Source organism: Coffea eugenioides, chromosome 4 (genome assembly GCF_003713205.1).
Source record: "Coffea eugenioides isolate CCC68of chromosome 4, Ceug_1.0, whole genome shotgun sequence".
NCBI lineage: Eukaryota > Viridiplantae > Streptophyta > Magnoliopsida > Gentianales > Rubiaceae > Coffea > Coffea eugenioides.
Window position 1 is genome coordinate 1,982,265 of NC_040038.1, and position 10,593 is coordinate 1,992,857.

General features: G+C 36.7%; 1 protein-coding gene across 2 annotated transcripts; it reads right to left on the reverse strand.

Moving 5' to 3' along the window:
- Positions 1-189: 189 nt before the first annotated feature.
- On the reverse strand, positions 190-9,529 carry LOC113768461 (DNA repair protein RadA). 2 transcript variants are annotated; one of them, XM_027312823.1, is made up of 15 exons: positions 8,701-9,529; positions 7,952-8,007; positions 7,575-7,633; positions 7,365-7,436; positions 6,751-6,834; positions 6,465-6,572; positions 6,054-6,116; positions 5,083-5,163; positions 4,329-4,394; positions 3,967-4,122; positions 2,942-3,019; positions 2,023-2,061; positions 1,476-1,558; positions 989-1,061; positions 190-628 (listed from the first exon to the last, which is right to left on the reverse strand). In XM_027312823.1, exons 1-15 carry the CDS (start codon positions 9,453-9,455, stop codon positions 446-448), a joined length of 1,956 nt encoding a protein of 651 aa, XP_027168624.1. In that variant the 5' UTR covers positions 9,456-9,529; the 3' UTR covers positions 190-445. The 2 variants fall into 2 exon arrangements, with proteins under 2 accessions (XP_027168624.1, XP_027168625.1); XM_027312824.1 differs by lacking the exons at positions 190-628; positions 989-1,061; positions 1,476-1,558; positions 2,023-2,061 and adding an exon at positions 2,714-2,842.
- Between the last annotated feature and the right edge of the window lie 1,064 nt (positions 9,530-10,593).

Consider the following 10,593-nt stretch of genomic DNA (forward strand, 5'->3'; position numbering starts at 1 on the left):
ATTGTTACAGAAGGTATTAGCTTTACGGAACCCTTTTACTTTTACATCAATCATCTTTTTCTTGAAGAAGGAAACATTTCCACACAAGACACCAAATTAAATAGTTTTTTCTTTAAAGATCAGAAGCCCAAGGACGGACGCAGTAGTTAGGTACAAACTACAAAGCTGAGAACAACAAACAAACGCGTGGACGGATGAAGAAGCAGAACTTCCACATCATTCTGAAATAAAAGCAAATCTTTTCTCATGAACCAACCAAACCACCACCTACTTTCAAGTTTCAACTCCACCATCAGTCAGTCATCAATACGCTTTTACTACTATATACAATAAACATCAGAAGCATCAGATTAATGCAGCAGCACAGTTCCCAATGGAAAGCGGGTTCTTGCTCTGCGCCAACAACATAAACCCGATTTACAAATTATGCGTACAGAATTTTCCTCTAGCTCTGTCTCAACCTTTTCGAAAATACCGTGTTAATCATCTCCTTTAGATCCCTACAAGCCAATATCTGCATTCCCTCGAGATCCAAGGTCGACAAAAATTTCTCAGCCAATTCCGGGACAACACACTTCTTGTAACCCAGCTTTGCCAGTGTAGATGCCCTTTTCTCCATTCCTGGTACCTGCAGTTACCAAGAGCACACGTCTGATGTTTCAACTGAACAGATGGGCAAGACACCATCAATAAGGACTCAATAGACAGACAGCACAAATAGAATACTTTTGCTTTCAACTGAAGCATAGGTTACAACTAGTAAAAAAAAGTGTCACCTAAAGAAGCAGACCAAAATGCATTATTCAATAGTTAAACTTATCAGAAATAGGCACAATTGCTTGTACCATTTGACCACTCAAATACTGGTTTTACTAACTCATCAGAGTTTTAAAATCATCACCCAAACAGCAACAAAAGGCTATTTTTCATACACTACAGGAAAAGAAAGATCATAACTTAGAAATTAGAGTCACATCAGTATACATACCATACGAAGTTCCCCACCAAGGCCAATTTCTCCAATGAATGCTACACCACGGGGAATGGGAAACTCCAAGAAACTGGAAGGGCATAAGAAGCTTAATTGAGCAAACCTTTACATCACATTATACAAGATGGGAGAAGCAGTACCACATGGCAAGAGGGAACACAGAAATCATTCCAGAACCAAGTATGCGTTAAGTCAATCACTCAACATTGTAGAAGCAGCAAAGAACCATTTCTCTCCCCCCACCCCCAACAAAACCAAAAAAAAATTCCATGATTCCAAGGCCATCTAATTGAGACTCAACCTAACAAGATTTGCTCAACCTAGACCCACATAGCGTCACAACTTCAGTAACAGAATAGACTATGATGACTTGTGCAACAAAATGATGGGACATAAACTGTGCACCACCATTCCTTTAACAGCAAATAGGATCAAACATAGCTAGAGCAATACGTATTAGAGATCAACAAAATTAAAGGCATACCTGCTGCAAATTGCAGCCGCTACTGAAAGATCTCCAGCAGTCTCAGACAAGCTAACACCACTAACAACATTAAGAAAAATGCCCTACAACAAAGTAAACAAGTTCAGGATCTCTTGCAAAAAGTCAGCAGACTAACATACACAATTTTGAAAAATTGATAAACAACCAAATGTACAAACTATGAGCTATCGATTAAGGTCATTGACAAACATCTTAGGCCATTTATCAGGACATTGTCCAATTCCAAAAAGATGAATGACCACAATACAGATTAAATCTTTCAATCATGAGAATTTCTACATGCTTCACAGAAAATAACTTATTCTTAAGAAGATATGATCATATTATGAATGCCCAGTTGTTTTTGTTTAAGCTAATATTCATCTAACAATGAAGAAAAATGTTTTGAGGGCACATTTTATTTCATTGTCCACATAATCATCTACACTTACTTGTCACAATGTTCTTTTCTATCAGAAATAAGAAACTGCAACAGCCTTCAAGATATTCATTTGTTGAAATTAATAAACAAAAGGGTGACAATTACATTCTCTTGTAGCTTCAGTCCAGCTTGCTTCATAAGAACCTACAATACAATAGGTAAGGGTCAGCTCATTTCCTTGCTTCAGCACACGAAGATAAAATTGATATAAAGAGTATTCCTGGTAGATTTCAATGGGAGACATCAATTTCAATGTGAGACATCTTTTTCCAACTGTGCCCCCTTTGACCAATACCAAAGCTTAATTGCTGTCTACCTTGTTGTAAAAAGATTCCGTGGGTCCATACAAATTGAAAGCCATTTTCAGGCTGTTGGCAAACACGCACCTATTTATGGCCACCAAAACTTCTGCTGCCCCCCATGCACCGATTATTTGGATGCCTATTTATTGCTTTTGTGAGTTCCATCATACTTGATTTTTATTTTATCAATATCTCTTTTGAGGGTACATATGGAATGTTAAAGAAAAAATTGCAGTGGGACTCAAATTTTGGGACATGGAAAAAGGTGAACTATGACAATAATAGTGGAGCGGAGGGAGTATTATTTGAAGCTTATGCATACTCCTCGCAATCTAAACACTGATGTATAAAACCATCTTTCTCGATCCTCACAAAAGGAATACAAGTGTTTTGATGGCAAAATGATGATGGTAGTCAAATTTCATGGATATGAAGCTACTGCTGAATGAACTGTAAAACTAAGAAAGCTCAAAATTCTTCAAGCACCTGTCACCAATAAAGTATGAGAACCATCAAGGACCAAAAAAGTTCAGTGATGAGAAAGTTGCACCATGCAGGAAAAGACATTGCCTCGGGACGTTTTCAACCACGAGAATATTCTAATAACAGTTTCAGTTATATATCTGCAAGAATAACTCTATAAACCCCATGTTCAAACGTGAACTCCAAACATCAGATCCTCCTCAAAAATGCAAGCTCAAGGCAACAAAAGAATAACTCACTGAAATGATCATGTCGGCTCTGCTCGCTTGAACACCATTCACTTGTCTTGCAATTGGAGAGCCAGCTATGCATAATGCCTGCAAAATGAAATAATCATGAGAGAACGGTGACAGAAGTTCTAAATGACCATAAAGTTTCTTGCCCCTCTCAAAGGAGGGCTCTACAATGTGCATTTTCTTAAACTCAGAAATGATGAAGGCAAATGTGTATCTAAGGTATGACACAGAGGCTTATAAGGGATGTGAACCAATCTCTTGAGTATGTATTCCATAAACAAGGTAACATTTTATATAACATCTTCAACATTGAATTGCATTTTGGTGACAGATGACAAACTTCTAACAATATCTAATCTAATATGAAGCCCTACAACTTTTCTTGTGCTTGAATTAAGATAAAGGGGTTGAAAGTGGGAGTGGTTTTTTCAGGGAAAATCACCGAGGAGATTGAGAGGGGTACTTATTTTGGAGACTAAGTGTTGGAGAGAAAAAAGGCTCATGTTCATTCAAGTGGATTAAGCATACATTCCACATTTATACAAGGATAACCAAGGAATGTGAATGGCTGATGGGAATTGATTCAGCGACAAGGGTGCTTAAGCTTTATTATGTAACATAGAACTATATTCCTCTCTGTTAATTGGTGAGATGACAATTACTTCAAACTAATTTTAGCAAGAGAACTAGTAAAAGTACAACTCAGAACAAATTATCGGCTATAATAGACCACCTAATAGTCATGGCCATTTTGGCAAACAAAGGCTCATAAATAATTCCCATTTATGTCTATTTTAGCAGTTTCAGTTATCAGGCAACTGAAGTGAAGTGACAACCCAACAAGTTCCGTTGCAGTTAGCAGGGTGAATACTTATCCTTACAATCACAAACCATATATATAGATTGAGACCAATAAGATGATAGAACTATAATGCTCGTTTGGGGGAAAAAGAGTTTAAGATTCAGGGGTATATGATGCCTAAGTAAAAAATCAACATTAACTAGACTAAAAGAAGATTACAGAGTACCTGAATTTCAATGAGAAAAGCGCGTGAACCATCCATAATTACAGCAACAGCCAACCCTGCTAGAATCTCCGAATCTGAGTACTCCTCACTTAGAAACATCTCACTGGGGTTTGAAACAGCCTGTAATCCTGAGTGTGACATTTCGAAAACTCCAAGCTGACAGCAGAAATAAATAGTGTTTAAGCCAAAATAAATGACAAACATTTTCCAGGTAAAAGTTACAAGATTCTACAAGAACAATTTTAATATTGATTATTAGTATATAAAAGAAAAGGAGATAATTGGCAAGGTAGTTGAGAAAAATTCATATAGTGATGATTATTCATTAGTAAATGTAGATCAATAATGAAACCATTAGTCACCTCATCTGTGGTTCCAAAACGATTCTTCACAGATCGAAGCAATCGATGAGATGAAAATTTCTCCCCCTGAAATTGTTATTCATTGTTAAGCAGAAGTCACATGGAAAAAGAACTGCTAATTACTTCCAAGCAAAAGGCAGGAGATGCACAAAATAATAGTCAGGAAATGGGAAAAAAGAAAAAGACAAGGGGCTAGTAAAAAATGAAGAAAGATCACTGGAGCAAGAGCAACTAAAACCTTTATAAAACCAGACAGAAACTTGCTGTTTTTACCAAAAAGTATTTACGGACACAGATCCATTTTCAAACAAAAGAAATATGCAAGCAAATGCACATGACGACATAGATCTCCCAACCATGCACAAGTTCCTTAATCTATGCATACTTTTACAAAGAACAAAATACTTGCAATTAACAGCAGCAGAATTCATTACCTAATTTAGTCGAAAAATCATTTTTCAATCATCAAGACCATCAAGAGAATTTCCAACATTGAATAAAGACATGGGTCAGCTCCTCTTTCAGTCATACTTTAATTTGGCTACAAATATAGAATTAAATCACACATTCTAGGAATAAAAACAACTTTCGACCATCAGATAAAATGAAATCTTTTATCTGGAAAAAAAATATTTATTAGTCACTTCCAATGAGCAAAAGATGTTGACTAGGAAACCAGCACATATAAGCAAGACTGACAATAACTATAAGCAAGACTCAATAACCGAGAAAGAGAATGCTAAAGTGTACCTACTTCCATATACAGTACAACATCAACAATATGTTCCAAGACACGAGGTCCAGCTATGTCACCAGATTTAGTCACATGTCCAGCCTGAAAGATTAAGAAGACAATGACAGACTATTATCCATATCAAAGTGAAAATTTCTCAAAAAAGAACTACTACTTATGGTATACAGATTTTGTTTTAGCTATATAAAAGCAAAACAATGCTCATGCAGGTAAGGCAAAATTTTTACAAGGGACCATCACAACCTATCAAACCAAAGCCACCGATTCTTAATATGGTCAACAAAAGAATCATTCCGGTATGTTCACAGGCTCTGTTTCAGACAAGGAATATCCAATGTTAATCCTAAAGATTAAGCACAGTATCGTAGAACATACATTGTTTTGCTTGCTCATGTATTGAGAAGTTCTCATTGATAGCAAAAAAACATCTTGGACAAACTTCTAGATGCCAGTCGAAGTGCTGGAATACAAAACATTCCAAAGATGCATTACAAGTTTTGGACTAATATCACAAAAATGATTATTCAAAACAAACACCATTTAGCAATATGAATCATTTAAAAATTAATTTTGAAAAAACAAAAAGAATGAAAAGATTTTTGCCTCAATTTAATTTATGAATTACATGGTGACCAAGATAACTTTTACAATTAGAGCCATACCAAAAAAAGACTGAATGGGAAATTGATGGGCATTTTCTAATTTCAACTGCACTACATCAACAAGTTAATATTTACAAAACAAATCCCAAATGAAAGAGTAAGAGATGATAGAGAAATTGCACTGCAGAAGGCAATACAACACAAAAGAAGTGCAACCACATCTCTAAAGTTGCAAGATCAAAAACAAAATGAAAAAGACAAAAAGAGGCACTAATCTAGATTTTTTTAATTTGAATAACAAAGAATAACATTATGGATACCATCAGCTATGGTGCTCTCTTAGTAGTATTTTTCCTAACACGTACTCACCAAAAGAACAGGGACATTTGTTGTCTTAGCAAAACGTAGCAAAGCGGAAGTGCACTCTCTTACCTGCCATAAATAACATTTTATCAGCAAACATAACAGATGAATCAGCTAAGGCTTTGCCACCCCGCTCCTCCAGGGTGCCATTAAAGAAAATTAATAACTGAAACATGAAAAATAAGGAACGCAGGGATAACAAGAAAGAACAAATGTTCCATATATTTCCATTATAAAGTAGAACCAACATCCAAATCAAAAGTCAATCTATAATGACAACTTTTACTTTGAATATAGAAAAGAAAGTTTGGATTTCAGATACCTTTATAGTTAATTCCATCCAAAATATTTGAACTGCATATGAACAGTTCATTACTACTTGACATGACTAACTAAAGCATCCAGACAGTACTGAACCTGACTGATGCTTCCCGCACTTCCAGTCACTCCTTGTAGATAAACTGTCTGAATAGAATCAATAACTAAAGCGCGAGGGGAGAGAGGTCGAGCCTTGTCCAAAATGTCCTGAAAGAAGGGGAAGAAGAAGGGCTTAATATGACAGGTGGTAATAAAATTCAACATTTAGAAAGGCCAAATCAATGATTAACAACAGGTAAATCACAAGATTTTTTCTTGAATGAAACCTACATAAAGACAGGTGCAAAATGACTGGCAGCAAATAAGATATCCAAGAAGAATGCACCTTGATATCTGTACTTGAGTATAAGAAAAGTTCTGTTGCCCCAATTTTCATACGATCAGCTCTGTTGCCAATTTGCTCAATGCTCTGCCGTGAATAGAAATTTAAAATCAGCAGTGAGTTTATGAAAAAAGTAGAAAAAGAAAAGGTAGAAGAAGAAGGATTAGCTAAATCACCATGCTGATATGTGCATTTTGATGAAATATAACAAAATGAATACCAAAATGTACAAGAAAAGAACTAGACTTGTAGCCTATCAGAAAATTGAGATAATAAACAATGCGTTTCTCCGCACTCCAAAGTAAACACAAATTATTTGACAGGAAAGAGATTAAAATCCTTTTGCCAGAGAACTTGTTAGTTTCAAATCTATACAGTTCATTTAGAATGCCTGAATGTTTATCAAAAAAACCCAAAAGAAAGAAATCTTTCTTACTGATTTGAAAATGAAAAGAAGAAAAGACAAGAATAACTAGTATCTCTGTTTATTTCATTAACCAAAAGATCGATAATAGAACTCCCAAATTTCTAACTGGAATACAAGCAGTCATGCCAGCATGACATTGCTCTGCAGTATGCAATCAAATACAAACCTACCAGATGGAAAAAACACTAACCTCTTCACCAGACACATAAACAACTGGAGCTGTTCCACCCATTGCATGCCCTTCTGCAATTATCGCAGCAGTCTTCAATTGACAAAATAAACTTCAATGTCAGCAAAGATTACAAGCAAGCAGAAAACAGCAGTGAACAAATTCCAGAGGATCAATTAAAAACATGAATTCATCATCTATGCATAACCAACTCTTAAAGAAATTCCGTACCTGTAACAAAAGTGTGCTCTTCCCAACACCAGGATCACCCCCAACTAAAACTAAAGAACCTGAAACGGGAAAATGTCAGTGCAAAAGTTTGAAAGCTTCAATTAAAAAATGTGTCTTGACTTGTAGAGGTAATGGAATATCAACAGTTCAACAATCAACAAGTATTTGGAAAGTAAAATCCTGTCTGACTGAGGGCAAGAAACCTAAACTAATGGAACTAGTTCAAATTGCACCAATGATGATGCTAACACATCCATTTGACACCAAAATTATAGAAGTACCTGTTAACAAGGAAAATTGGGACAAGAAAGACTCTTTATGGATTCAAAAGAGACAAGCAATCAACCAAATAAGAAAGAAATACAAAGGCAGCAAACCTGGCACAAGACCTCCACCAAGAACCCTTCCAACTTCAGCTCCAAACAATCCAGACCTAAATATTTGTCATGATGAGTAACAGTTGTTGAGAGGGAAAAAAATAACAAAAAGGAGAAGCCGAAACAATATTGTAGATCACATTTTCCAGCCACATATTTATGAGGATTCATCTCTCTCAGACAATTTAATGCAGCTAATACCATAATTGACTTCATGTGGTCCATGATAGAGTAACCAGATCATATGGACTTTTCGATCACCATTATGTAATGCAGAAGCTAAGGTTATAGGTTGTGTAAGCATTTTTAATCTGCAATTTTCAGAGATACAAATTCCAGCAGCAAGAGTGTAGAATATACAAGCAACATAAAATTTAATCATTCATTTATGACCTGTAATTTGTCATCTAGCACTGATGGTGCTACCAAAACATAGTTCTCTAGCACAATTCAAGCTCACTTTGCAAGAAATTACTATTTCCAGCACCCTTCAAAATGTTAGTATTGCAACTCACGTGATCAAGGATTCCTAGATATTCTTTGATTGCTAATCAAAGCTTATCCACCATATGATTAAATTCAAAGGAACCATAATTCCATGCAAAGCTCACTGCCGCAATCCTAATCATTCTTCAGTCAAGTTTTATTCTACGAGCACAACAAAAAAAGGCAGCCACAAGAATCAACCAAATCACTACAAGAGTAGATCATACAATTACAATGCAACATAAATAATCACCCCGACTTACAAAGGAATTCGCCAATCCAATGGGCTGACCCCCCTATTCACATCGACCAACCTAATAGGCACTGTATCAGCAGAATTTTGTGGTAGCCACGCCCGCGCCACATTCTCCGAGAATTCAAATCCGCTAACTTTCCCTGTACCGTTACTCTCTACTCCTGGAGAAAACTGCTTCATGGTACCTGCCTTCTGGCACGACTGACAGTAACCCCACCACTGCCCAGATGAATACCCACACTCGGAGCACACCCAAACAGTTTTACTCTTCCCTTTCTTCTTACCACCAGTCCCTATAATCTCCCCATAAACCCTAGTTCCCCCAGCATCCTGGAAGTCGCAACTCGATAAATTACCACCATTCTTCCCATAACTTTCACTTTCGCTACCCGACTCGGAATTTTTCTCGAGGGCACTACTACTAAATACTCTCGTTGTCCTTGTCCTCACACGGCCGGACACGGGGTCGTAAAACGCCTCCACATTAGGATCATTATACGGAGTATTTGAGGTTGAAGGGAAGTCATTAGACGAGAAATTTGAACCGGCAGTCCAGGCAGTCGAAGCATCGATGCTGGAGATGGGTTCATCGGAGGATTTGAGGCGGAGCGAGGAGTGGAATTGGCGGGAAAGTGCAGGGTTTTGGAGAGGTTTGAAAGAAACAAAAGAGGAATGTGAAGAGGATTTGCGGGATGATAGATTGCAGAGGTGATTTCTGCTGGAGAAGACTTTTCTGAGTGCTCGCATGTCTGCAACTTGCATGTATTCTGGAAATGAAAGATTAGGGGAAGGGGTTTAAGAGGTGCAGGGTTTTGGTGGATGGGAGGAGAGAAGACAAGCCCCGGGAATTTCGAATAAGCAAGTGTTCCTGAATTTTGACGGACTGACCACTAACATCAAAAATGGATTTTCCAATTTATCAAATGGCTCTTAAAACAAAAATGTCATATCTCCAAACTCCACATGTCATCTCTCAATTGCTCAAGATAATCTGCAATGACACTGCTAAGTGCAAATAAATATAAATGCATGACAATTAATATTAATTTAATTTTTTTAAAGAATATCAATTTGAATTTTAAGCTTTAATCCTTACATATAAGACAGGGACTTATGCCTATATTAGTGTATACAGTGTAATTAATCCACTTTGCAATGCTAATCACACCCCCATAACATCTATAGTTAAAAAATAAGCTCTTCTCCATTTGAATAGCACATGATTGTTTTACCAAGTCACCCTGCCAAATGTTGTGGTTCCGTTTGGATTGAACTATTTTTAAAATATAATATTATAATAATGCATAAATAAAAAATAACTTAAAAAACATATGATTCATACATTATATCAAAAATAATTCACAAATATACACAAAAATTAATAAATAAATTTTACAACATTTTTCACCTATCACCACCACCACCGCCCCCTCCCTCTTCCTCCTCCTACTCCTTCCTCCTTCCCTCTCCTTTCCCCCATCCTTAGATCGAGGCCTCTAGTTGCAACAAAAGGGTCACAGTTTTCGGGTCGCGATTTGGATACCAGAGGCCTCGATCTTGTCAAGACCAGATCGAGAGGGAAGGAAGGGCAGGGGCTAGGTAGAGGAGAAAGAGAGAGGAGGAAGAGGAAAGGAGAGGGAGGAGGAGGAAGAGGAAGGGGGTGGTGGTGGTGGGTAGGGACGGTGGCGGCGGTGATTGTGGGTGCTAGTATTAATTTTTAAAAGATCCCATAAAAATATTTTATTTTTTAAAGTTACCCAAAAATATATTTCAAAAATCTCGTCGAAAACATCACAAAAAAATATCTATAGTAAAAGTTTTTCATATACATTGTTATAATAAAATATTTCAAAAACATCTCAAAAAAACAGCTAATCCAAAGGCCTAGTAATTTCCGCCA